This window comes from Labrus mixtus, chromosome 15, assembly GCF_963584025.1.
Source record: "Labrus mixtus chromosome 15, fLabMix1.1, whole genome shotgun sequence".
Lineage (NCBI taxonomy): Eukaryota > Metazoa > Chordata > Actinopteri > Labriformes > Labridae > Labrus > Labrus mixtus.
The window spans coordinates 21004764-21032566 of NC_083626.1; the positions used below are offsets into that span (position 1 = coordinate 21004764).

A 27803-nucleotide genomic window follows, 5' to 3' on the forward strand; every position below is an offset into this window, starting at 1 on the left:
TGTTGTTGTAGGGGGCGATGTGGTTGTAGTAGGGGCCGCTGTGGTTGTTGTAGGGGGAGATGTGGTAGGTGATTCAGGGAAACCTCAAAGAAAGACAGTCAGATATTGTTTTTATTGATCTTAACCCTTTCTTGATCATCATATTGTGATATGACAGAGCATGACTTTTGAGATTCCTTGAATCTGAACTAGATATGTTTTAGATATTAAAGTTATAGAAGTATAAAACAGTGGTATATAGAATTTTTCATTGCTAATGGTATTTAATTAAATAAATTGTGAAACTTTTACCTCATAAAAAAGGACATATTTTGATGATTGATTTACCTGGTACAAGCAGATTATGCAGTTGGCTAACGAATGGGCACTTGCCCTGGTTACAGAACTGTCCTCTGAAGTCATCCAGGTCCAGAGACCAGACAAAGGCCCCTCCGAATTTGTTTGCTCTGAGGTAATTGATCTGAGAGGATGAGAAAGACAACATTTCAACAGTCTGTATAAAAAATCAATGTAACTGAATTTTGTACTTCAGTGACATTAGTAATTGGCAGTCACTAAAAAGTAATACTGTGTTAAAGACAGATGCTTACCTTGGTACTTATACTGGTTGTGTCGTCAAATCCAACCCACTGATTTTCTGTTGTGGCATATGGAACTTTCTGATCAGAAATAAAATGGGTTTGTACCCCATCTAGATAAAGGCAAGTCTGAAAAGAAGGGTCAGATTTGGTATTTATATCTAATAAAAGTAATTATAATTACAAGGATATAATCTGGATATATATATACATATATATATATATATATATATATATATATATATATAATAAGGATATATCTGGCAGACAAAATACAGCCAAAACTGTTAGCTAATAATAAAACCATCAACATAAATGGGTAATATTGAAACCGTGCAGTAATACCTCATAAGAGGCCCAGAATCCTTCTTCACCGGTGTAGCAGCCTTCCTCACCAGGACCACTGGCTGGTGCACCGACAGCGCTTGAATTAGAGGACAGGGAAAAAGCTCGTCCAAAAGCTCCAAACCCCATGTTCAGTTTTTCTTCAGGTGCTCCCTGGTCCCGCCAGTACTCTAAGGCAGAGGCCTAAGAAGGGAAGACCAATGATCAAAACAAATAGGATACAGGTACATGTTTGGAAACAAAGCTATATGAAAAAATAAACCCTTGCTTACAGTGTTAGAGTAGATAGCATCTCCAGTGTCTTGGGATCCCTGGAATAAGGGGCTGTGATGTGCTGTGACACTTTCCCAGGGGCCGTGGAAGTCAAATGTCAACACATTGATGAAATCCAGGTGCCTGATAAATTAAAAGGAAATCACCTTTACTAAAACAGATCAGCAGCTTTTTATTGTTATTATGGCAGAGATTTATTAAAAATTATTTTACATGGCAATTTCTTCCACTTCATAACTAGCATCGATGGTTGACCTCTCAGCAGAGACAGATGCTGCAAGGATTAATCTTTCCTGGTTACTTGAAGTTCCTTCATTGACAAAGGCTGTTTCCAGCTCCTATACAACACAGAAGCATGGTTCTCATTCTCAGTTAAATAACTTTTAATGTCATGCATGGCATTTGCAGTATGGCTTTTTTTTCTAAAAATGTCATTTCCAGAGGAAATATTAAGGGTCTGACCTTGCAAAGCTCTGTGAATCTCTGCTTGTCCTCTTCAGCTGGGTACCTCCAGTCTACGTCTAGCCCATCAAAATTGAATGCTCTGAGTAGTTTGATTACAGACTGGATGAACACTTCTCTGTTCCCTTGTGATCCCGCCATTGTCCTGAATCTGGTAAGCATACAAAAATAAAAATATGAACACAACTTGGTCTTTAGACTCACACTCCAGCTATTCAATGAAGGCCTCTGCTCAAACAGAACAAGGCAATCAAAACATGAGATAAGGTGTAAACCAATATTTAGTGTGGATGCAATGTATTATCACCCATGCTTTCCATAGCCTATATATAATAAATGATGCCAAAAAAAGTGGCAAAATAATCCCCATAATTATAATGTGCAGTCACTGACCTGAGTGTCTAAAATACATATTGCACAAGATTCAGTGAATTACAAATTTCGTTTATTCATTATTTGGCTGTAGGGGTCAGCTGGGTTGCATTAAATTTGAATGAATTTAGAGCAAAAATCAAGAGTTCCCAACTCTTAAAAACGAATGTGAATTTGCACAAAGTGCTGAAACAGTACAACAAAAGGCAAGGCCAATTTGGACGTCAGAGGACTACAACAGTTTGTTAGTAATATGTGTCCTTCCAAACAAGCCTTAATGTCCTTGAAGATAACTTACTTTTTTGTCCCAAACTTCTCTCCACCAACAGCCAACAGGGTTTTCAGAAGTGGATTTCTACAGGAGCATAAAATTTTAACGTTTTTTTTGCAAAACAAATACCTTGTATTACAATGTAATCTCCACAGTATTTATAGACCTAAGGACTGACCTTTGTTTGAGTGCGTTAAACTCGAAGTACTGCTGAACATCATTTACAGTTGTGGGAACCAGCTCATTTTCAATTATGTCAGAAAAGGCAAAAATCAGATGGGTGCACTTGTCCGGATCAATATCTGAAACTCTGAACTTCCCGACATTTGGTCTGTCTTCAGCCTTGCTGTTATAGTAACACATCAGCCTGGAGGTAGAAGCTATAGACATGAAAGAAAAATCATGATTATTTTAATTATTTATTGTATAGATCAAATGTTTCAATGTCCTTATTAACATTAACATACATTAACATCTGTTTCCTTAAATATATTATATTTCTTCTAGACAGATAGTCCTATGCAGCTATAAAGGTGATGATTGTGATCAATTTGTGTGATGAACTTACCCAAGCTGGCAAAGATCAAGCAGAGACCTTCAAAAGGACACACGTGTTAGTATACAGTTTAATAAAATAAAAAAACAACCAATACAAACATAATAAAAGGCTTTCTGATATAATAATTCATGCATTACAGGTAAAAGTTCTAGTTTACTGTTTCAAGTTAATGAATTCAATGTTTTTGAGATTTCTGATATTTTTCAGTACATTGCAGGTAAAATGAATACAAATTCCTCTCAGTGAAAATAACTTGGGGTTACCTAACAAAAACTACCTGAATGAGACAATACACATGTACACTTAACACTTTTGGAGATTTAGTTGAATCAAACATTCAAAGACACTTTGACCAGGATGTCTTACCTGCAGCTAGAGTTAGCTTCCACATTGTGTTGCTATGTGAATAAATTGAAATAGAAAAAAAGAATGAATATGCAGTTGAAAAAATATATTCATTTAAATAAATGTAGAATTCATAATTAGAGATGAATGTGTGTTTCCATAAAATAAATCTGGTCCAAATAACCTTAAGCATGAAAATAAAAACACAACAAATAAAACGCAATTTTACTAGTGCTGGTCCCAACTCGAGGCACACAGATCATTTTACAGGTAGGTTAAACTTTTACTTAGTCGCAACATTTGGAGACAAAAGCCAGTAGTATAATCAAAACTAAGCACCTGTTAAATGCAAATGTTTAGGGAGTGGAAAGGGAATGATGCCCAGTAGCCACTCAAGGTATTGTTCCAACACCTGATACGTAAATATAGGTTTGAGCTGGAAGACACAGAAGACAAACTTGTTTGGCAAGCATTTCCAGCCAACTTCTTCTCTGATCTTTTAATTGACTTCATTGCTAGTTACATATCTGTGTTGCTAGTGAAGCATTTGCTTTGATATAAGCTTACTTTTATGTTTTTTTATCCCATTGAAAATCAGGTCAGGTCTGATTTGACTTAAATGGTACAAAGTTGGCACATTAATTGCCTTTGTCTGACTTAAAACACAACTTTAATGCTTCAAATCCTAACAATATTTAAACAAATATTTATATTAGCTAAATCCAAATTAGAAGAGAAAGCCCGTTAAATGCCGCCTTGTTGTACTCTCTCTGGCTAAAATGTGTCCAGTTAAGCCTGTGAGCTAGTTGGCGAGACAAAGCAGTGTTGCAATTTATCTTTAAATAACTTTTTAAAACAGAATATTTAATTTTATGAATTCAAAGTTAAAAGAATACTCACAGAAATAATGTTGAAAGAAGCATGTACTCTTCTTCAACTGTGACTGACTGATGACTGATGGCTGTGGAGTTTTAATATAGGTAGGCAGCTCACAAGGTGTGGAAAAACAGAGGGGGTGGGGATAAATAATGCAATATTGCATTATCTAAAGTGTTCTTGTCTAATTGTTAAGCATGATGGAAGCTGGGTGAAGTCACCTGAGATTCCAAACCCTTTCAACTTTCAAGTTTCACTTTTTAAGGAGCTTTCGTCTTCTAGGGGAGAATAAGAACACTTCAGTCATCAGTATTAATATCCAATAGAAAACCAACCAGATCACTCAAACTGTATGATTAGCTTTTTTTCTCAATGAAACCTTATCAGATTGAATGCTACAAGTTAATTCTTTGATATCTGCTAAGAATGACCAAGAAGGTTAAACCACTCGCTGAAGATGATACAATATTGCTGCAATCATTCTGTGGTCCTTTTCCTCTAACAAAGGTCTGTGTCTGGTCTCATTCTTGTAATGTTGTGATTAAATGGTCAGTATCTGCAAATCCTAGACCACCCGGACATCCCCCCTCTGTATGCTGTTTTTGTAATGGACTGTAAAACATTGAATGTTTTAATTTTTTGGTCCAGTTATTATGTTTCTCATAGTAGCAAATCAATTAGAAAACCCCATTACAATATAACTGTCCAGTACAACACCATCCCAAACAGCAGTCTGTAACCCCATAAGTATTTTATTACAAGCCCTTTAAGTTGTTGTTATACCTCATACTTTCATAAAATGGATATATGAACATTACAAATATGTAATGTAAATATGTTAAACTATAGTTTAATTTAACTATGTAAGGGGAACCCCAAAACACCACGTGTCTTTGTATAGAAGCAAACTTTTGCCCAGTTAATCCCTTAGCTTTTGTGAGGAATAAGCCGCTTTCCTGCAAAAACAAAAAGAGGGAATTGAATTTAGAAAATGAACATTCACTTTTTAAAAGACCTTAAAAGATCTTTTTCATAGATTCCATGGCATCAATCAAAGAATTTCCAAAAAGAACGACGAAGAGCTTGTAGTATTTCACTTCAATCTTATTCAAAACTGTGACATTCAAAAGCTCCCTGAGCCTCACAGCTCAGTCCATGAACTCTAAAGAATGGGACTGAAGTGTCTGAAATATCTAGGACAGATATATTATACTGCTCTTTTAGTTGTATAACGCACACATTTGTGATATCTGATAGAGGAGTCCCCCTCAGTTGAATGTTCGCTCAGAGGTGTTGTTCTATGAGTTGGCAGGAAATTCCTAAATCTAAGACATGATCCCCCACAGTGGAAGGTAAACAAGGGGACCCCTGTGTCCAGAGAGATACAGATTGTATAAATAGCACTCTCATTATATGTTCGAGAGAGATCATTATTGGCTACATGACTCTCCTGGACAGACGTGTTCAGTGATTCTGCATCTTGTTAATAAATAATTCTGTTTAAAAGCAAGTCAGTCTCAACGGCGAATTTCTTCATCATCAAACATATCATCAACAACGGAAATCCACATCAATTTTGGCGTCACGGAACAGGATCAGTTGGGGCCTTCTGCGGCAGACCAGATTCAATGAGTATCCCTCCATCACCTCAGAGCGTGAGTGTCTGTTTTTTACGCATTGGGGAGCTGATTCTGTCTGCAATTTGGCTCCACTGTCGAAGAACTGAAGTGCAATGATATGTTGATGTTTGGAGTAATTATCCGTTAAAAAGTATATAAATAAAGGGGATTCAAATAAAATAACAGAAAAGAGAATAAAGTTGAAAGTAAGTTAATGTTAATAAGCGCAACGAGTAACGAGACCAGTTAGCTAAAAAACTATGCAAGTTTAACAAGGACAGGGCCCGTATCCTCTTAACAGTAAGTCATGTGTAAATTAGACACTGAAGTGAAAGTTGGCTTTAAGAAGTAGTCAAATTGAGTGAAAATAAAAATAAAACAAAGGGGATCCCTGGCCAGGGAAATTGGAATTAAACGTATAATGTAGGAAATACAGTGAGGAAATAAAGATGAGAAATAAAGAAGAGAAGTAAAAGATGAAAAGTGAAGATGAGAAATAGAGATGAAATAAAAATGGAATAAAGTTTTGAGAAAAGAGGAAAAATGAAAGTGCTGAATAAAGGAAAAAATGTGTGCATTGAAGCATGCAGTGTGAAGTAATTGGTTAAAAGACAATTTGTTAAAATTTTGGCCAAAGTAAAAAAGTTAGAAGGGAAAATTATAAATGAGTCGACTTTAAGATTTAAGGTGAATCGCGGTTGAAGCTTGTGTGTATGTGTGTCGCTGTACAGCTTGTCTGTGTGTGCGAGGATGAGGAATTTTTGAAGCCTTGGAGCAAGCTATGTGTGTGCGTTCTTAGAATGTGTTTGTTGAAAGACAGCTTGTGTCTTGTGGGTTGCACTGTGATTTGGATGTTTTTGAGAGATCTGTGAAGCTATGTGTGTAAGTGATCCGGAAATGTGTGGGATTGATAAATAGAATAGATGTATTATTAAATAGGCATATATAGCAGGAGATTGGATAAAGACGATTTTAGTAACTTATAAGAGGGGATATTTTTGCTTCATCAGTGTTAAAAATTAGCCTTTGTTTCAGAGGACGTTTATTTAATCTGATCTTCATCAGTGTTAAAAAAAAACCCATGAGCCTTTGTTTCAGGGGACGTTTATATATTCGATTTGATAAAAATATGAGCCCTTCAGAGGATGTTTGTTTAATCTCATGAATACATATGAGCCTAATAAAGGACGTTTATACATAAGTATATATAGTATCTGTTTTTTTAACAGAAGTGGAGAGACCAGCGAGGACAGTCTGTACACATTCAGGTAGCGAGATTAGAGAAAAGAACAGAAAAATTCCTGATAAAGTTCAAACTGATTGGAGTGTGAATTTTCTTCTTCTCTTTCTGTCTGTTTGTGTGTATGTGTGTGACCACATTATGCTGCGAATTTTGTTTGTTCAAAAGAACGTATAGGCTTGTTTAAAATAGGTGGAGAAGTTTTTACTATCAGAGGATACATTTTGTATTTGGCTGTGGTGATTTTTGTGTGTCTGTAGATTCTGGGCATTAACTGCACTGGGTTTGGAGACCATGTTAACTCTTTGACAGCCAGGTTAGACTGGAAGCCCTTGAGAAATTTAGGAGGCGGTCCAAGAGGCGTTGCCTCAAATAGAGAGCCAATTAGATTACTCCTCTTGATGAGGAGTGGGGAGAGAGAGAGAGCCCCTCCTCCTCCCGGAAAACACACCCCTGGCAGGGAGACAGCTTTTGCCACAGATAGAAGAAAAAAACAAAAAAACAGATAATGTGTGCATATTTCACTGAATTGTTATTGCATTGTGTATACGAATTCAGAGTGACTCTAAGACACTAAACTTTTGTTTTGTTTCCCTTTTGTCTTCTCTGTTTTTACTATGTTGTGTGAGAACTGGAGGAGATGGAATGTGTCTGAACTGGATCAGTCTAAAGGGCAGATGAGGAGATACCTGGCATTACTTCACAAACATTGGGAGCTTGCAGATAACAGCGCGTAGGGATCCTGAATCCAGCTTGATCAAGGCCAGTGTGGTTTTATCCACAAACTCTTTCAACAAACACCTGCATTTCTCTATATGTGAATACATTTATTTATACTGCCCTACAAAGGCAAAAGACCTTAAGTCGCCAGAGTGTAGAACTGAGAAAAATGACTTTAAAGTATTTTTGTTGTCCAGCCAAATGAGTTGCAGGCAGAATATTGGAAATGTGGCAATTCTTTGTCTTTTTAATCAGGTTATTAATGTACATAAAACTCTTGAGCTTAAACATGACCTTTGACCATTATTTGGAAGTTAAGGTACTCTGCCGTTGCATTGCCTGTACAATATTAAGGGGAACCCGGATGTGATTAAAACAATACAGGTGCTTGTGTCTACATATAAGGTAAGCAAAAGAAAGGTAAAAGGGGAAAGAGACGTAAGGAGAAAAGAGAAACCGAACTTGGCATTCTGCAGTTGTTTGAAAATGAGGGACAGAAATTGTTAGAAGCTGCAAGAGAAAAAAGAGACAGAAGTTTGCAAGAAATAAAGAAAAATGATAAGGAAGCAGGAAAGTTAATGGAGAAGGTTAACACACCCTTTTCACATACTGCATCAGCAAAGAAGCCCCCGCCTTAGGAGAAGGAAGTGAAGTTTACTGATGTTTATCCTCAGCTCCCAGTGATAAGACAGGAGGGCAACTATCACATCACAGATGAGAGTGATATTTGATGGAGACTCAGAGAGAGAAGGTCCTACATATCTTCACCCGCTAGCAGCCGGTGCAGGGGTGGAAGATGATGGATGCAGGATTTTAAGAGAGATTGAGAGGACTATAAATAGATGCCTTGTGAACATAAGTGAATCTACCAGTCCAGAAACCCAGCAATTATTGGAAAAGCAACTACAGGAACTGCAAAAAACACAGAGAAAAAGACAGAAGAAGAAGTCTCAAAAGTCTGACACTTTGGGGTATGTATTACGTCCAAGAAAAGGAAAGAGACTCGATAAAATGTGTCCAGTAATTGTGCGAGGTCAAAATTTAGAGTATAAGCCCTGGCAAAGTACAGATATGTCAAACATACTTGAAAAGTTACCCACTCTTCAGGATGGAGCACATCCTTGGATTTCAACGTTGGAAGAGGTTTTGGTGGGAACACAGCCTGCCATGGGAGACATTAAGAGAATCTTGGCTAGCCTCATTGGGGTCCCAGCGATGGAGGAAATCCTGCAGGTGGCATTGTAGTATATGATCCGGAATTGTTGGCTGCAAGTAGAGGTCGGATGTGGAGAGCATTGAGAGATGCATTTCCAACAAACGTACACCCTGATAATATTCTCATTGAATCATTGGGCCCACAGGAAAACCCAAGAGCTTATGTGTCAAGGGCTCATCAAGTGTGGAGAAATGTCACAGGAAATGACCCGGATTTGAATCAAATGGAGCAATCAATTTTGAGATACAGAAGGGGCTGCCCCTACCAGTGAGGAGCAAGTTGGCAGAGGTGGTTGGTCTTGGAAGCATGGGAAAAAGGTGTGTATACGGATCACATAGCACATCAAGTTGAGCTATGTCGGAAAAAGGAGCATGACCAGAAGGAACAGGACCAGGAGACTCTTAGAAAACTTAACCAACTACAGCTGGTGTACAATAAGAAAGAGAAGAAACAAGCTGTGGTTATGCAAAGTCAGCCTCAACCAAATCAATTACCACCACAACCGCAGCACGAACAGATCCAGTTTCAGCTACCTCAGCTGTTAGCCATGATCCCCACTTCACCTTTTCCGCAGTCAGTTTTTGACCAACCACAGATAGGAAGTTTAGAAAGAGATAGATGAGGAAATTTCCAACAGTCTTCGGGAATGTGTCATAATTGTGGACAGCTAAGCCACTTTGCTTGTGAATGTTACAGAAAAGAGGAGATTTCAGAGGAGTATAGATAGATGCTGAGGTTGGAGAGGACTTTTCTGTTGTTTACAGGAAAGGTCAAGGAGTTAGATCAGGCATGGACAAACTACGGCCCGCGTACGGCCCGTTAGGCTTTTTAATCCGGCCCGCCGAATTTGTCCAAATTATATTATTATTAAATTACATTTTATTATAATTAAACCTTGTTCGTTTTCCCCTGTAATGCCCGTGTTTCCCCAATAGATGGCGCACTTCAGAGTGTGGTGTATTACTCCCTTCTTCACTTTTTCGCTTTGCCCTATGAACCCGTATGAGCCCTTCTGTAAAAATGAGCGGATCAAAGAAAAGAAAAGTGGACAGTGAATGCAGAGTGTTTAATACGGAGTGGACAACAAAATATTTTTTCACTGAAGTCTGATCAAAGGCTGTACACCTGATATGCCAAGAAACTGTCGCAGTTTTCAAAGGGTACAATATCAGCCGTCACTACGTTGCTAACTACGCTAGCAAGCAGTCCACGTAAGAACGGGCGGCTACGGCTCAGAGGTTGAAGGCTAATTTACAGACTCAGCAAAATAAATTTCACCAACAAACTGCGATTCAAGAGTCAACTACCAAGGCATGTTTTTTGCTGGCATTCAATTTAGCAAAGGCTAGCAAGCCTTTCTCCGAAGGCAAGTTTTTAAAAGTATGCATGGTAGAGACAGCAGGTCTCTTGTGTCCGGAGAGCCAAGGCCAGTTTGAAAAAATCAGTTTATCACGCAGGACTGTGACTCGCCGTGTGGAACTGATTGACGAAGATATAGCCAGCGAATTAAACAAAAAGGCTGAGTCCTTTAAGTTATATTCACTAGCACTGGATGAAAGTAATGACGAAAAAGACACTGCTCAGCTCCTAATTTTTATCCGAGGGATTAATGACAGTTTTGAGGTAACGGAGGAGTTTTTGACCATGGAGTCCCTGAAAGGAAAAACGCGAGGAGAGGACTTGTATAACCAGGTGTCTGCTGTCATCGAGAGAATGAAGCTACCTTGGAGTAAACTTGCCAATGTCACAATGGATGGATCGCCAAATTTAACTGGAAAACATGTTGGACTGCTGAAAAGAATCCAGGATAAAGTGAAAGAGGAAAACCCTGACCAGGATGTTATTTTCCTTCACTGCATCATCCATCAGGAATCTCTGTGTAAGTCTGTATTGCAGCTTAATCATGTCGTGAATCCAGTTGTAAAACTTGTTAACTTCATACGAGCAAGGGGACTTCAGCATCGTCAGTTTATTACGTTCCTGGAGGAAACTGATGTGGATCATCAGGACTTGCTGTACCACTCTTGTGTCTGCTGGTTAAGTTTGGGCAAAGTGTTTCAACGAGTGTGGGAGCTGAAAGAGGAGGTCAGCGCATTTTTGGAGTTAATGGGGAAATCCGACGAATTTCCTGAGCTAATCGACAAGAACTGGCTTTGTGACTTTGCATTTGCTGTGGACATATTTTCACACATGAATGAGCTGAATGTGAAACTATAGGGGAAAGATCAGTTTGTGCACGACATGTACAAAAATATTAGAGCCTTCAAATCCAAGCTAACTTTATTCTCCAGACAAATTGCAAACAAATCTTTCGCTCATTTCCCCACACTTGCCATGCAGAAGGAGGCGACGCGAAACACAAAGAAATACAGCAAATCCCTTGACGACCTGCACAGAGAATTCTGCCGTCGGTTTTCTGATTTTGAAAACATTGAAAAGTCACTTCAGCTGGTGTCCTGTCCCCTGTCAGAAGACCCTGAAACAGCACCACAGGAGCTGCAATTGGAACTGATCGATCTTCAGTCTGACTCCGTCTTAAAGGAGAAGTTCAACTCTCTTGAACTGAATGACTTTTATGCTTCACTTAACGAAGCCACGTTTCCAAACCTCTGGAGGACGGCACAGAAGATGCTGGCTTGACCTACGTATGTGAGCAGACATTCAGCGTCATGAACATCAACAAAGCCCCTCACAGATCTAAGTTAACTGACCAACACCTCGGATCTATCCTGAGAATTGCCACCACAAAACTAACTCCAGACTTTAACGCACTGGCAAAAAAGGGAGATCAACAACACTGTTCCCACTGAAACTGAACGTGAGTTTCACTACTGTGTTTATTAAAATTGTATTTATTAAATGAATGCATTTGGAAATCAATTTGTACAATGAACCTTGCATATTCATGCTTTGCTACCTGTTAAAGGCCAAATCCTTTCATGTAATGGCTTTTTCATGTCATTTATATTAGTTCACACAAACACTCCCGGCCCCTCTGTCAAATTTTAGAACCCATTGTGGCCCGCAAGTCAAAAAGTTTGCCCACCCCTGAGTTAGATTTATGTTGAAGGAATTGTAAGGTAGAATAGTGAAGGTTCAGGAAGTAGAGAGATAAGTGAATGCTCAGATAATGAAATTGTTAGACCTGCTAGGTCTGATGGTTCAGGAAGCACATGGTTTAGCCCATGTGCAAGGGGGGAGTTAGGAGAAAGATTATGAAAGAGTATGGTTTTTGGAGTACTGTATTTGCTTGAGCAGATTGATTATGTCATAGGCAGGTGTACAATTTGTCTAAAAACAATGTTTGGACGCCAATAGGTCCTATGTGTGAGTTAGTTTTGGATTTTGTTGATATGATAAGACCGGTAGGAGGTAAAAGATATATGCTAGTTGTTGTTGGACAGATTTTCAAGGTGGCTTGAGGCCTGTCCAACCAAGCGGAAAGATGCTCAGTTTGCTGCCAAGTTTTTAAGTTTTTGTGTTGTGAGGTCATAAGCAGGTGGGGACTCCCAGACTGCATATCTTCAGATAATGGGAAGGAGTTTGTGAATAAAACAGTAAGACTATTTTTTAAAAATTGGGAATTAAACAACGTCTAGGAGCTGTCTATCATCTGCAAATCCAAGGTTCATTTTCTAACACATCATTCAAAAAATGAATGATGTGTTAGAAAATGTATTGTTAAAATCTGCCAACACATAGGTCTGAATTGGATGAAGGTGTCTCTGTTGGTGTTAATGGTGTTTTGATTAAAGCCACGCAGAGGTCAAAGATTTAAATTTAACTGGAGCGACTGTTATACTTTGATCCCTGATGCTGCTGACAATATGACTAGTGTCATAGATGCATTGAAACTTATAAGGGATTCATTTGGTCCATCAGAAGAAGCAGGATGGTCTGCGAATGCTTGGTTGCAAGACCAATTAGGACCAATAGGAGCTATAGTGGTTCAGATTCTGGTGGCTACTCTTCTATCACTCTGTGATGTTTTGTTTTTGTACGCTGTTGTTGACCTTTGCCAAGGCTATGATATTGAGATGGGTAGGAGTTGTGATGCCGGGAGAAAACATTCAGATGCCGCTACTGAGTGGTAATGATCTAAGCGAAGATGAGGAGGTCATAGAGATTGGACAAGAGCTAGTAGAGAAATATCCATTTTGAACATCTGAATTCATCATTGATTCACTATTATTTTGAATAGGAAGTGAATGGATAAAAGGGGGGAAATGGAAAATGGAATATGTATATTACTCATGTATATGTTAATCATGTAGTGGAATAATATGAAAGTATGATACAAAAATTAATATATTTTTGATGTTTTTGTATGTGCAAAGATACTGGTTGTTGATTTTTCTTCCTAGGACAATATTTGGGAGACCAATGTGAGGGTGGCTGATTGTCCGGAGATCCTTCCAGCCTAATGGACTTGAACAGCCAAACTTATGGAGGATGGAAATGGACAGCGGACCCTGAATGAGGACATCATGATGAGGGGTGTCGATTGAAAAATCATTGAAGGTTTATTACAGTAGAAGCTGATGCTGCTAAAAAGCAACAGTTTGATATATACGTATGTTTTATGTATGTTTTTATAGTATTGGATTTCTTTATTACAATGTAACTTGTATTATTGATAAATATTCTGTACTTTTTACTCTATAGTAGATCATTTTAGTAAAACATATTACTTTGGATTAGTATTGGAGTTTTCTGGAACTGTATAAAATGCATATATTGGGACCTCAGGTGTTTTATTCCTTTATCGATCCTTAGGGAAACTGGTGTTAGGTAGGGAAAAGTCCATTGGAAGATGCGATGGGTCGACCAGCCTGACTTGATTTTATTTCTGAGGTTTTAAATGTATGCATTTATATATCATTCTATAACGTTTTCATAACCCTTTTCTTTTTAATTGGTTTGGAGTACTATATGTGGTTGCCTGGGGCAGAGGGACCATGAGAGAGTTTTCCTGTCTAGATTGTTTGATGGATAATAAAGAAAGATAGCTGCCAGATAGGTTTTTCGCTCTCACACTCCACAAATACAAATTTTACTATATTGCCAAGGTTAAGCATGGACAGAAGGGTATATCATAAGCATTCTCTGTGTGTGTTATTATGTGATTCTTATGAGGCCAATTCACATCATAATTGTATCATTTTTCTTGTTTTCGAGACTGTTGTCTCGAAGGGGGGAATATGAAGTGTCTTAAATATCTAGGACAGCGATATTATACTGCTCTTTTAGTTGTATAACGCACACATCTGGAAATAATTTGTATCTGATAGAGGAGTCCCCTTCAGTTGAATGTTTGCTCAGAGGTGTTGTTCTATGAGTTGGCAGGAAATTCCTAAATCTAAGACAGGATCCCCCACAGTGGAAGGTAAACAAGGGGACCCCTGTGTCCAGAGAGATACCCAAGAACAGGAAACAGATGTCCTCATGTGTCCTGTGACATTTTGTATAAATAGCACTCTCATTGTATGTTTGAGAGAGATCATTATTGGCTACATGACTCTCCTGGGCAGACGTGTTCAGTGATTCTGCATCTTGTTAATAAATAATTCTGTTTAAAAGCAAGTCAGTCTCAACGGCGAATTTCTTCATCATCAAACACATCATCAACAATGGAAATCCACATCAGGACAATGTGGGTAACACCTCAAACAACTGATTCTGGAAAAGCCTTCATTATTGTCATTTCAAATAATTTCAACACCACCTGTCAGGATGTGTTTGTTCATTTTTATCAAAATGTAAATAAAAATGATATTGAATTCAAGAGCCAGAAAGTAACATTCTCTACTTAGTTAAGGCTTTATTGTTAACAACATTTAATAATTTGATGACATACTGTATTTGCTCTGAGTTGTGCTTTGAAATGACCTCAATTAATGAAATGATTGAAATCCTTTGAAGTTGTGAACATGATTAGCAGCTGACTGCCTGAGATGATTTTTGACAGTGAAATAATAATGTTACAATTTCATAAACTGACTGATGAATCTTTTTGCGCACTTAAAATTTTGAAAGTAATGGTACCTATCTTGGAAGGAATGACTGCACAAATATTTTTTTGCTACTCATAAGAAACTTTAAAAGTCTTCTCCATAATGTGGTGGCTGCTGTTTATACCAGCATACTAAATCTGAACAATGAAGAATAAAGATTGTCTTCAGAGATTTTCTACACACTGTGAAAAAGATTAATGTTTTGAGTTTTGTTAACACCACCATCAATTAAGGGTAAACTGATAGTTAATTAAACTTAAGTCAATAGTTATTTTACTGTTAACAAACAAAAATAGTTAATAATGTTTGATAATTATTTGTAATGCTTTGTATAATTTATGTTATATTAACAGTTATTGTTGCACACATAACATTTTATACACTATGTGAAAAGGTTCTGCCATACCTTTTAACCTGCCCCCACCTTCCATACACTTACTGCCGCCTGCAGAGTGATAAGCCTGAGTGAGGTCACCTGTGCCTAATTGGACAGAGTGGAGCCTTCAGTTTGTGTTGTCTTTCTTGTTTGTACTTATAAAGGTTAACTAAAACAAGTTTCTGTTTACGGTTGTAATTTTATAGTGTGCTTTAGATTCCCACTTGAATCTTGAATATTATCATGTTATTTAGCTGTTAAATGATGTATTATTGTTTTAGTGGGAATTTTGATCTTTCACTTCACTTTGTGCCTGAAATGGTTTGCTCCAATCAGGGCGGAGTCAAGAGGAGCATGAATGCAGACTCAGCCAGAGTCTGGGGGGAAAAAATAGTTGTTTGTGGCAGCTTGCTTTGAGGCTGTGTTTTCTTTCAGTTTATTTAGTCTGGTTGTTTTATTAGGTTGTTTTGCTCTTTTGTGCAATTTTTGGTTAATAAATCAACCACCTTATTTTTGCAACTATTTCTGCCTCCTGACCAATTCTTCTGCAAGGACATATTTTTACTCACCACCAGTACCGAACAGCCACACTTAAATCCCAATTTGAATGTTGACTTACAACCAGTAATGTTACACACTATATAAAGTGTTTGGTAATGATTACCAAAGGATTAGTAAACCTTTAAAAGATGGTTTATAAAACATCTATAAACATTACATAGATAACATGGACCTGATATTTTTAACACTTTGTTAATGGTTAATAAATATTTTGCAAAGCATCTATTAACATTATTTGGATGGCTATTGCAAAGTTGCAACTGATGATTATAATATCTTGTTCCAACTTTATAATTACCACCCAAATAATGTTAATAGATGCTCTACACTGTATTTATTAACCATCACAGTCTGGTATCATCCGCTCTGCAGAGAAGGGGATTTGATGTAATCTACCATCTCTCCATGACCTGTACACCTCCAGGACCCTGAGGCATTCAGGTAAGATTGTGGTCCACCCCTCTCACCCCGGACATGGACTGTTTGAGACCCTCCCCTCTGGCAAGAGGCTGCGGTCCATCAGGACAAAAACCTCTCGCCACAAGAGCAGTTTCTTGCCTGTGGAACAATGTCACTGCCCTCCCCCCACATAACCCAGACTCTCATCAAGCCCCACAGACAGTTATCTGTCTAATACAAGTTTGTAGATGCTTTACAAAGTATTAATAAGGTGTTATCATAATCTTGAGTTCCAACTTTATAATAGCCATCCAGATAATGTTAAAAGACGGTTTACAAATCCTTGGGTAATTATTAACAAACACTTTATAAAGTGTATAAATTGTGGTAATGTGTGAAACAATAAACCTTTAACATAATATAAATTATAGCATTACAAATATTTTTTTTTAAGTAAGGTTATTATAAAGTGTTACCTGAGTGTCTTATTTAAGTATATGACTGAAGTGTTCAAATGTTCCAACAACCTCTAATTACAAGTCAAGCATCTATCTTAAATCACTGCGAGAAGAGGCTTAAATCAGATTGGTACACAGTTTTAGATCATTGTCTGAAGCAGGATCTTCTCTCCCTATTCTTGTTATTTCGACCATCAAGGACAGGAAAACCCTTCTTGTTTGACACATTTAGTACTTTTGGACGTAATGCAGAAGCTTTCAAGAATTGTCAGACAACACATTTTAAATTAACATGTGGCCAAACATTATACAGTAACACAAGTGCTTTGGAGATAAAGGTACTCTCTGTCTCTTTCTGCTGTGTTTGATTATTAGTTGTAAGTAAAAGTAAAAGCTTTAAATTGTGGGTAGCTTTAAAGACAGGGACAAAGCTTACAGTAGACCAATTATTGACCAGAAACTAGTGAAACTTGTTTTTCCTTTTGTTTGAAATATAGAAACTTTATTCTGTATTATTAGTATAGACCTTTTTAGTGTAAAATGTTTGAAGAAACTTGGCTTGTATTATTGATATTCAGTATATAAGATATACACCTCATAGGTCTTGTTTTCACACCTAGGTTTTAAAATAATGTTTTAAACATCTCTCTTCCAACTAACCTTATTTTATGTGCTTACACCCCTAAACTTTAGCATTGTGTGTTCAATAGTTTAGTGAGAGCCTTGATGGAACTGACCACAAAAGTTTGACAGAGAGATACATAATGCAAAGTATTTAACTTTGTTCAGCACGTTTGCAGTAATACAACAGCAGATGGCGTAGTTTGTAAGAGAGAGAAATCTCCTTCCCCATGCATGTCACAGTGACGCCACTACATTTTATTATGCAGTCTATGAGACATTCTGTTTGTAGACATGGGTCACACCCTGTGTCCTTTACACATCAATTAAAATATTCCTGTTCATTGTTATTCTGAGTACATCTGACAAACAACAAAACATTAACATTAAAATATCTGTTTTATTTGAATACAAAGTGGATGATTGATGATTTTATTTCATTATCGTATCAAAAAATATGCCCAGCCCAAAACACAGTACAGACTACTGACCAAAAGGTGACACTTAATAGTTATAACAAAACAAACCATCCTGACATTTCTTCCAGGCTTCAGAGACAATTGTGGCCAGCTCATGAACATGAAATGAAATAACATCTCCACCCTGTTATCATCAGAGCTCCAAAACATTGAAGGATTTTGAGCTTACATTTCATTAATCAAAGGACTTAAAAAAGACATTACAAAACAAAGAAGATTCCTTCTCAACTTCTCCTAATCACATAGTTCACACAGTCTGTGTTCCTTTGGGATGTTTTTGAATCTGCCGACTTCAAGAGTGAGAGAAAGGATTCCTGTTCTCAGCTTAGCAACCAAAGATCTCTGACTTCTTGATAAGTTTGCTTTAACATGGGATTCAGTAACATAATTGTGCTTAATTTGAACAAAAGTCTGAAATGTTGGTTTTATCAAGATATCATTTAACCATTTCTCTTAACATCCAGCAAGTCATTTATTTCTAATTGTGTTCACTCTACATGGTAAATTATATCTATAGCTGTATTGTAATTCAGCATCCTCAAAGACAGCGTTAAGATCTGTCGGCCAGGGAAAATTTGACAGTTTACTCCAAAGAAAAAACATCTTATTGGTCCTGTTATCTGACATATTAGTGAAATGATTCCACAATATCTGTCAAGTGTAATATAGTTCAAAAGTGGTGTAGGCAATGCATTTCAAAATAGATGGTAATTTAAATGGTAAAGGTAATCTAATGATTTGGTCTTTTCTCAATTGACATTTCCATTGCACTAATTAACAATCATTAGTATATCCTGAGAATACATTATGCCTTTGGAGTCATAGTACTCCATAATTATGAGGAACTAATAGTCATAGGAATTTTCCTTGCTATGGATACTGTGGGTATGAAACTAACATTCCATTTTGTATTCTTTAGTTAATCCAGCCAACAAATTACATCCCTTTAGCACATTTTTCTGTATGAGATGCCGTTTCTGTAACTATTTTACCTATAACAATAGTTTTAACAGAGATGTTCCACATCCAACTATCTCTTGAAGTAGGTACATAGGACATCAAAATGTCACATTGCAAAGAAGAAAATCCTGCACACTACTATTGTTTGGCATCACCAATTTAATATAAAAATGTTTTGGTCCCTCTGAAGGTTGTGTGGGATTTCTTTATTTTCAATCTGACCTATAAGAATAGTGCATGGAAAAGGAAAACAGCCCAAATGTTTCAATCAGGGTCCAATGTGAGATGAAAATTGCTGGATATGGCCACATGTCTGTGCTGGAATAATTTAACATCCATATCAAACAGCTAAGCCTTGCTTTAAAACCTATACTTAATCATGCATAATTCATTGTGCCTGCTGTGTTTGAATTATAATACTGTGTGGAAACACAGGCTGTTTCATGTTATATTATAATATCCTTTCCGGTAGTCATGAATAATTGACTGACTCTACTGTGTTGGAAAAACTTTTGCTGTAGTTTTGGACTGCAGTTCAAGAATAGTTAGGGCTATACTGGCAATTAATACCATCAAATATGATGGGTCGCATTGAGTGATGTAAGGGAAAAAGTCTAGTTGACCTTTTACAAATGTCCTATACCTTGTTGCTATTTGTACACGACCTACAAGTGGGAATCTGTGTACTGTACATTTTGCTTATTGATTTTGATGTTGATTATTTTTTCTGTATTTAAAATGTCACTACACAGAATTTTTTTAAACAATTTGTTTTTTATTATAGACGTGATTCATCAAAATTTAGTAGCATGTATTTTGATGTAGATGTACACCATATAAATATGCAATATAAAACTTCTGTGTTGCATATTGGCAAATGCACTGACTGCATATAAATACAAAAAATAATACACCCATTAACTAGAGTATGAAACAACAATGGAGAACTGATGCAACAGACATATTATTATTATTATAATTTATTGTCAAAATAAATAATTGCAGTGAAAAGAGAGAATATACACACCTAACTGGTTGAGATACACACATCTAGACATGTGTTTCTGAATAAAGTAATATAAATATTATGATATGTAATGAGAGACATGAATGGAAGAGCGTGACCTCTCTTCAAGTGAACACATGGTTTCAAAATGATGCCATAATATGTGTTAGTGCTAAAAAAATTGAATGTTATCACATTTGTTCGCTTGTCAACAAAAAGGAGGAAACAAAATAGATTTAATCTTTTAAAAATATTTTGTAAAGTACAGATCACCAAAGCCTTACAAAAGGCATGAATTACCAATTTTGAGCATTTTTCTTTATATTCAACAAAGATATTTTACACAGAAATCATTTTTAAAAGGTCAACCCATATATGTGTGTTGACTTCATTCAAGTGAAACCCTTCAGGGAAATGCACAGCCTTGGCCTCTAAAGACCAAAGTAGCTCCGCAACATGTGTGAAAAGCATTACCAAAATCGTCACAGTTGTAGTAACAGTTTGGGTCACTGGGGTCGGGGACAAGCCCTGGCCCTGAACACAGTCCAGAGCCTGATGCTGTGGTTGTTGTAGGGGCAGCTGTGGTTGTTGTAGGGGCAGCTGTGGTTGTAGTCGGGAGAGCTGTGGTTGTTGTAGGGGCAGCTGTGGTTGTAGTAGGGGCAGCTGTGGTTGTTGTTGGGGCAGCTGTGGTTGTAGTAGGGGCAGCTGTGGTTGTAGTAGGGGCAGCTGTGGTTGTTGTTGGGGCAGCTGTGGTTGTTGTTGGGACAGCTGTGGTTGTAGTAGGGGCAGCTGTGGTTGTAGTAGGGGCAGCTGTGGTTGTTGTTGGGGCAGCTGTGGTTGTAGTAGGGGCAGCTGTGGTTGTAGTAGGGGCAGCTGTGGTTGTTGTTGGGGCAGCTGTGGTTGTTGTAGGGGCAGCTGTGGTTGTAGTCGGGAGAGCTGTGGTTGTAGTAGGGGCAGCTGTGGTTGTTGTAGGGGAAGCTGTGGTTGTAGTCGGGAGAGCTGTGGTTGTAGTAGGGGCAGCTGTGGTTGTAGTAGGGGCAGCTGTGGTTGTAGTAGGGGCAGCTGTGGTTGTAGTAGGGAGAGCTGTGGTTGTTGTAGGGGCAGCTGTGGTTGTAGTCGGGAGAGCTGTGGTTGTTGTAGGAGCCGCTGTGGTTGTTGTAGGGGCAGCTGTGGTTGTAGTCGGGAGAGCTGTGGTTGTAGTCGGGAGAGCTGTGGTTGTTGTTGGGGCCGCAGTCGTTGTTGTAGGGGCAGCTGTGGTTGTAGTAGGGGCAGCTGTGGTTGTTGTTGGGGCAGCTGTGGTTGTAGTAGGGGTAGCTGTGGTTGTAGTAGGGGCAGCTGTGGTTGTAGTAGGGGCAGCTGTGGTTGTTGTTGGGGCAGCTGTGGTTGTAGTAGGGGCAGCTGTGGTTGTAGTAGGGGCAGCTGTGGTTGTTGTAGGGGCAGCTGTGGTTGTAGTCGGGGCAGCTGTGGTTGTAGTAGGGAGAGCTGTGGTTGTAGTAGGGGCAGCTGTGGTTGTTGTTGGGGCAGCTGTGGTTGTTGTAGGGGCAGCTGTGGTTGTAGTAGGGAGAGCTGTGGTTGTTGTAGGAGCCGCTGTGGTTGTTGTAGGGGCAGCTGTGGTTGTAGTCGGGGCAGCTGTGGTTGTTGTAGGGGCAGCTGTGGTTGTTGTAGGGGCAGCCGTGGTTGTAGTCGGGGCAGCTGTGGTTGTAGTAGGGGCAGCTGTGGTTGTTGTTGGGGCAGCTGTGGTTGTAGTAGGGGCAGCTGTGGTTGTAGTAGGGAGAGCTGTGGTTGTTGTAGGAGCCGCTGTGGTTGTTGTAGGGGCAGCTGTGGTTGTAGTCGGGGCAGCTGTGGTTGTAGTCGGGAGAGCTGTGGTTGTTGTTGGGGCCGCTGTGGTTGTTGTAGGGGCAGCTGTGGTTGTAGTAGGGGCAGCTGTGGTTGTTGTTGGGGCAGCTGTGGTCGTTGTTGGGGCAGCTGTGGTTGTTGTAGGGGCAGCTGTGGTTGTTGTTGGGGCAGCTGTGGTTGTTGTAGGGGCAGCTGAGGTTGATGTTGGGGCAGATGTGGTTGTAGTAGGGGCAGCTGTGGTTGTTGTTGGGGCAGCTGTGGTTGTAGTAGGGGCAGCTGAGGTTGATGTTGGGGCAGATGTGGTTGTAGTAGGGGCAGCTGTGGTTGTTGTTGGGGCAGCTGTGGTTGTAGTAGGGGCAGCTGTGGTTGTAGTAGGGGCAGCTGTGGTTGTTGTAGGGGCAGCTGTGGTTGTTGTAGGGGCAGCTGTGGTTGTAGTCGGGGCAGCTGTGGTTGTAGTCGGGGCAGCTGTGGTTGTAGTCGGGAGAGCTGTGGTTGTAGTAGGGGCAGCTGTGGTTGTTGTTGGGGCAGCTGTGGTTGTTGTAGGGGCAGCTGTGGTTGTAGTCGGGGCAGCTGTGGTTGTAGTAGGGGCAGCTGTGGTTGTTGTAGGGGCCGCTGTGGTTGTTGTAGGGGCAGCTGTGGTTGTAGTAGGGGCAGCCGTGGTTGTTGTTGGGGCAGCTGTGGTTGTAGTCGGGAGAGCTGTGGTTGTAGTAGGGGCAGCTGTGGTTGTTGTTGGGACAGCTGTGGTTGTTGTAGGGGCAGCTGTGGTTGTAGTCGGGGCAGCCGTGGTTGTAGTCGGGAGAGCTGTGGTTGTAGTAGGGGTAGCTGTGGTTGTTGTTGGGGCAGCCGTGGATGTAGTAGGGGCAGCTGTGGTTGTAGTAGGGGCAGCCGTGGATGTAGTAGGGGCAGCAGTGGTTGTAGTCGGGGCAGTTGTGGGTGTTGTAGGGGCAGTTGTGGTTGTTGTAGGGGCAGCTGTGGTTGTAGTCGGGAGAGCTGTGGTTGTAGTAGGGGCAGCTGTGGTTGTTGTAGGGGAAGCTGTGGTTGTAGTCGGGAGAGCTGTGGTTGTAGTAGGGGCAGCTGTGGTTGTAGTCGGGAGAGCTGTGGTTGTTGTAGGAGCCGCTGTGGTTGTTGTAGGGGCAGCTGTGGTTGTAGTCGGGGCAGCTGTGGTTGTAGTCGGGAGAGCTGTGGTTGTTGTTGGGGCCGCAGTCGTTGTTGTAGGGGCAGCTGTGGTTGTAGTAGGGGCAGCTGTGGTTGTTGTTGGGGCAGCTGTGGTTGTAGTAGGGGTAGCTGTGGTTGTAGTAGGGGCAGCTGTGGTTGTAGTAGGGGCAGCTGTGGTTGTTGTTGGGGCAGCTGTGGTTGTAGTAGGGGCAGCTGTGGTTGTAGTAGGGGCAGCTGTGGTTGTTGTAGGGGCAGCTGTGGTTGTAGTCGGGGCAGCTGTGGTTGTAGTAGGGAGAGCTGTGGTTGTAGTAGGGGCAGCTGTGGTTGTTGTTGGGGCAGCTGTGGTTGTTGTAGGGGCAGCTGTGGTTGTTGTAGGGGCAGCCGTGGTTGTAGTCGGGGCAGCTGTGGTTGTTGTAGGAGCCGCTGTGGTTGTTGTAGGAGCAGCTGTGGTTGTAGTCGGGGCAGCCGTGGTTGTTGTAGGGGCAGCAGTGGTTGTTGTAGGGGCAGCAGTGGTTGCAGTAGGGGCAGTTGTGGTTGTTGTAGGGGCAGCCGTGGTTGTTGTAGGGGCAGCAGTGGTTGTAGTAGGGGCAGCAGTGGTTGCAGTAGGGGCAGTTGTGGTTGTAGTCGGGGCAGTCGTGGTTGCAGTAGGGGCAGCTGTGGTTGTAGTCGGGGCAGCTGTGGTTGCAGTAGGGGCAACTGTGGTTGCAGTAGGGGCAGCTGTGGTTGTTGTAGGGGCAGCTGTGGTTGTAGTCGGGGCAGCTGTCGTTGCAGTAGGGGCAGCTGTGGTTGTTGTAGGGGCAGCTGTGGTTGTAGTCGGGGCAGCTGTGGTTGCAGTAGGGGCAGCTGTGGTTGTAGTCGGGGCAGCTGTGGTTGTTGTAGGGGCAGCTGTGGTTGCAGTAGGGGCAGCTGTGGTTGTAGTCGGGGCAGCTGTCGTTGCAGTAGGGGCAGCTTTGGTTGTTGTAGGAGATGTGGTAGGTGATTCAGGGAGACCTGAAAGAAAGACAGTCAAATATTGTGTTAATTGATCTTAACCCTTGCTTGATCATCATATTGTGATATGACAGAGCACGACTTTTGAGATTCCTTGAATCTGAACTAGATATGTTCTAGATATTAAAGTCATAGAAGTATAAAACAGTGGCTTTCCGAATTTTGCATTGCGAATGGTATTTAATTAAATAAATTGTGAAACCTTTACCTCATGAAAAAGTACATATTTTGATGATTGATTTACCTGGTACAAGCAGATTATGTAGTTGGCTAACGAATGGGCACTTGCCCTGGTTACAGAACTCTCCTCTGAAATCATCCAGGTCCAGAGACCAGACAAAGGCTCCTCCGAATTTGTTTGCTCTGAGGTAATTGATCTGAGAGGATGAGAAAGACAACATTTCAACAGTCTGTATAAAAAATCAATGTAACAGAATTGTGTACATCAGTGAAATCAGTCATTTGCAGAGTCACGACAATGTAATACTGTGTTAAAGACAGATGCTTACCTTGGTACTTATACTGGTTGTGTCGTCAAATCCAACCCACTGATTTTCTGTTGTGGCATATGGAACTTTCTGATCAGAAATAAAATGGGTTTGTACCCCATCTAGATAAAGGCAAGTCTGAAAAGAAGGGTCAGATTTGGTATTTAGATCTAATAAAAGTAATTATAATTACAAGGATATAATCTGGATATATATATATATATATATATATATATAATAAGGATATATCTGGCAGACAAAATACAGCCAAAACTGTTAGCTAATAATAAAGCCATCAATATAAATGGGTAATATTGAAACCGTGCAGTAATACCTCATAAGAGGCCCAGAATCCGTCTTCACCGGTGTAGCAGCCTTCCTCACCAGGACCACTGGCTGGTGCACCGACAGCGCTTGAATTAGAGGACAGGGAAAAAGCTCGTCCAAAAGCTCCAAACCCCATGTTCAGTTTTTCTTCAGGTGCTCCCTGGTCCCGCCAGTACTCTAAGGCAGAGGCCTAAGAAGGGAAGACCAATGATCAAAACAAATAGGATACAGGTACATGTTTGGAAACAAAGCTGTATGAAAAAATAAACCCTTACTTACAGTGTTAGAGTAGATAGCATCTCCAGTGTCTTGGGATCCCTGGAATAAGGGGCTGTGATGTGCTGTGACACTTTCCCAGGGGCCGTGGAAGTCAAACGTCAACACGTTGATGAAATCCAGGTGCCTGATAAATTAAGAGGAAATCACCTTTACTAAAACATAACAGCAGCTTTTTATTGTTATTATGGCAGAGATTTATTAAAAATTATTTTACATGGCAATTTCTTCCACTTCATAACTAGCATCGATGGTTGACCTCTCAGCAGAGACAGATGCTGCGAGGATTAATCTTTCCTGGTTACTTGAAGTTCCTTCATCGACAAAGGCTGTTTCCAGCTCCTATACAACACAGAAGCATGGTTCTCAGTCTCAGTTAAATAACTTTTAATGTCATGCATGGCATTTGCAGTATGGCTTTTTTCTGAAAATGCCGGTTCCAGAGGAGATAATAAGGGTCTGACCTTGCAAAGCTCTGTGAATCTCTGCTTGTCCTCTTCAGTTGGGTACCTCCAGTCTACGTCTAGCCCATCAAAATTGAATGCTCTGAGTAGTTTGATTACAGACTGGATGAACACTTCTCTGTTCCCTTGTGATCCCGCCATTGTCCTGAATCTGGTAAGCATACAAAAATAAAAATATAAACACAACTTGGTCTTTAGACTCACACTCTAGCTATTCAATGAAGGCCTCTGCTCAAACAGAACAAGGCAATCAAAACATGAGATAAGGTGTAAACCAATATTTAGTGTGGATGCAATGTATTATCACCCATGCTTTCCATAGCCTATATATAATAAATGATGCCAAATAATCCCCATAATTATAATGTGCAGTCACTGACCTGAGTGTCTAAAATACATATTGTACAAGATTCAGAGAATTACAAATTTCGTTTTTTCATTATTTGGCTGTAGGGGTCAGCTGGGTTGCATTCAATTTGAATGAATTTAGAACAAAAAACAAGAGTTCCCAACTCTTAAAAACAAATGTGAATTTTCTTGTTTGCAAGGCCAATTTGGACGTCAGAGGATTACAACAGTTTGTTAGTAATATGTGTCCTTCCAAACAAGCCTTAATGTCCTTGAAGGTAACTTACTTTTCTGTCCCAAACTTCTCTCCACCAACAGCCAACAGGGTTTTCAGAAGTGGATTTCTACAGGAGCATAAAAAATAAAATGATGATTTTTTTTTGCAAAACAAATACCTTGTATTACAATGTAATCTCCACAGTATTTATAGACCTAAGGACTGACCTTTGTTTGAGTGCGTTAAACTCGAAGTACTGCTGAACATCATTTACAGTTGTGGGAACCAGCTCATTTTCACTTATGTCAGAAAAGGCAAAAATCAGATGGGTGCACTTGTCCGGATCAATATCTGAAACTCTGAACTTCCCGACATTTGGTCTGTCTTCAGCCTTGCTGTTGTAGTAGCACATCAGCCTGGAGGTAGAAGCTATAGACATGAAAGAAAAATCATGATTATTTTAATTATTTATTGTATAGATCAAATGTTTCAATGTCCTTATTAACATTAACATACATTAACATCTGTTTCCTTAAATATATTATATTTCTTCTAGACAGATAGTCCTATGCAGCTATAAAGGTGATGATTGTGATCAATTTGTGTGATGAACTTACCCAAGCTGGCAAAGATCAAACAGAGACCTTCAAAAGGACACACGTGTTAGTATACAGTTTAATAAAATAAAAAAACAACCAATACAAACATAATAAAAGGCTTTCTGATATAATAATTCATGCATTACAGGTAAAAGTTCTAGTTTACTGTTTCAAGTTAATGAATTCAATCTTTCTGAGATTTCTGATATTTCTCAGTACATTGGAGGTAAAATGAATACAAATTCCTCTCAGTGAAAATAACTTGGGGTTACCTAACAAAAACTACCTGAATGAGACAATACACATGTACACTTAACACTTTTGAAGATTTAGTTGAATCAAACATTCAAAGACACTTTGACCAGGATGTCTTACCTGCAGATAGAGTTAGCTTCCACATTGTGTTGCTATGTGAATAAATTGAAATAGAAAAAAATAATGAATATGCAGTTGAAAAAATATATTCATTTAAATAAATGTAGAATTCAGAGATGAATGTGTGTTTCCATAAAATAAATCTGGTCCAAATAACCTTAAGCATGAAAATAAAAGCACAACAAATAAAAGGCAATCTTACTAGTGCTGGTCCCAACTCGAGGCACACAGATCATTTTACAGGTAGGTTAAACTTTTACTTAGTCGCAACATTTGGTGACAAAAGCCAGTAGTATAATCAAAACTAAGCACCTGTTAAATGCAAACGTTTAGGGAGTGGAAAGGGAATGATGCCCAGTAGCCACCCAAGGTATTGTTCCAACACCTGATCCGTAAATATAGGTTTGAGCTGGAAGACACAGAAGACAAATTTGTTTGGCAAGCATTTCCAGCCAACTTCTTCTCTCATCTTTTAATTAACTTCATTGCTAGTTACATATCTGTGTTGCTAGTGAAGCATTTGCTTACTTTTATGTTTTTTTATCCCATTGAAAATCAGGTCAGGTCTGATTTGACTTAAATGGTACAAAGTTGGTGCATGAATTGCCTTTGTCTGACTTAAAACACAACTTTAATGCTTAACATCCTAACAATATTTAAACAAATCTTTACAGTTAAATCCAAATTAGAAGAGAAACAGCCAATGAAATGCCGGCCTGTTGTACTCTCTCTGGCTAAAATGTGTCCAGTTAAGCTTGTGAGCTAGTTGAAGAGACAAAGCAGTTGTCACATTTAATCTTGAAACAACTTTAAAAAACAGAATATTTAGTTTAATAAATTCAAAGTTAAAGGAATACTCACAGAAATAATGTTGAAAGAAGCATGTACTGTTCTTCAACTGTGACTGACGGATGACTGATGGCTGTGGAGTTTTAATACAGGTAGGCAGCTCACAAGGTGTGGCAACAACAACGGGGG

At 39.5% G+C, this 27803-nt stretch overlaps 1 protein-coding gene across 1 annotated transcript; it reads right to left on the minus strand.

Annotated features, from left to right (window-relative positions):
* Positions 1–27746, minus strand: LOC132989659 (chitinase-3-like protein 1; the record flags this gene model as incomplete). The annotated part of the gene is made up of 13 exons (XM_061057397.1): positions 27687–27746; positions 27138–27234; positions 26826–26857; positions 26469–26495; positions 26079–26280; positions 25922–25978; positions 25287–25437; positions 25040–25164; positions 24826–24949; positions 24554–24736; positions 24241–24357; positions 23976–24108; positions 1–83 (listed from the first exon to the last, which is right to left on the minus strand). Coding segments are annotated over exons 3-13 (1227 nt in total), but the record flags the coding sequence as incomplete, so codon positions are not given.
* Between the last annotated feature and the right edge of the window lie 57 nt (positions 27747–27803).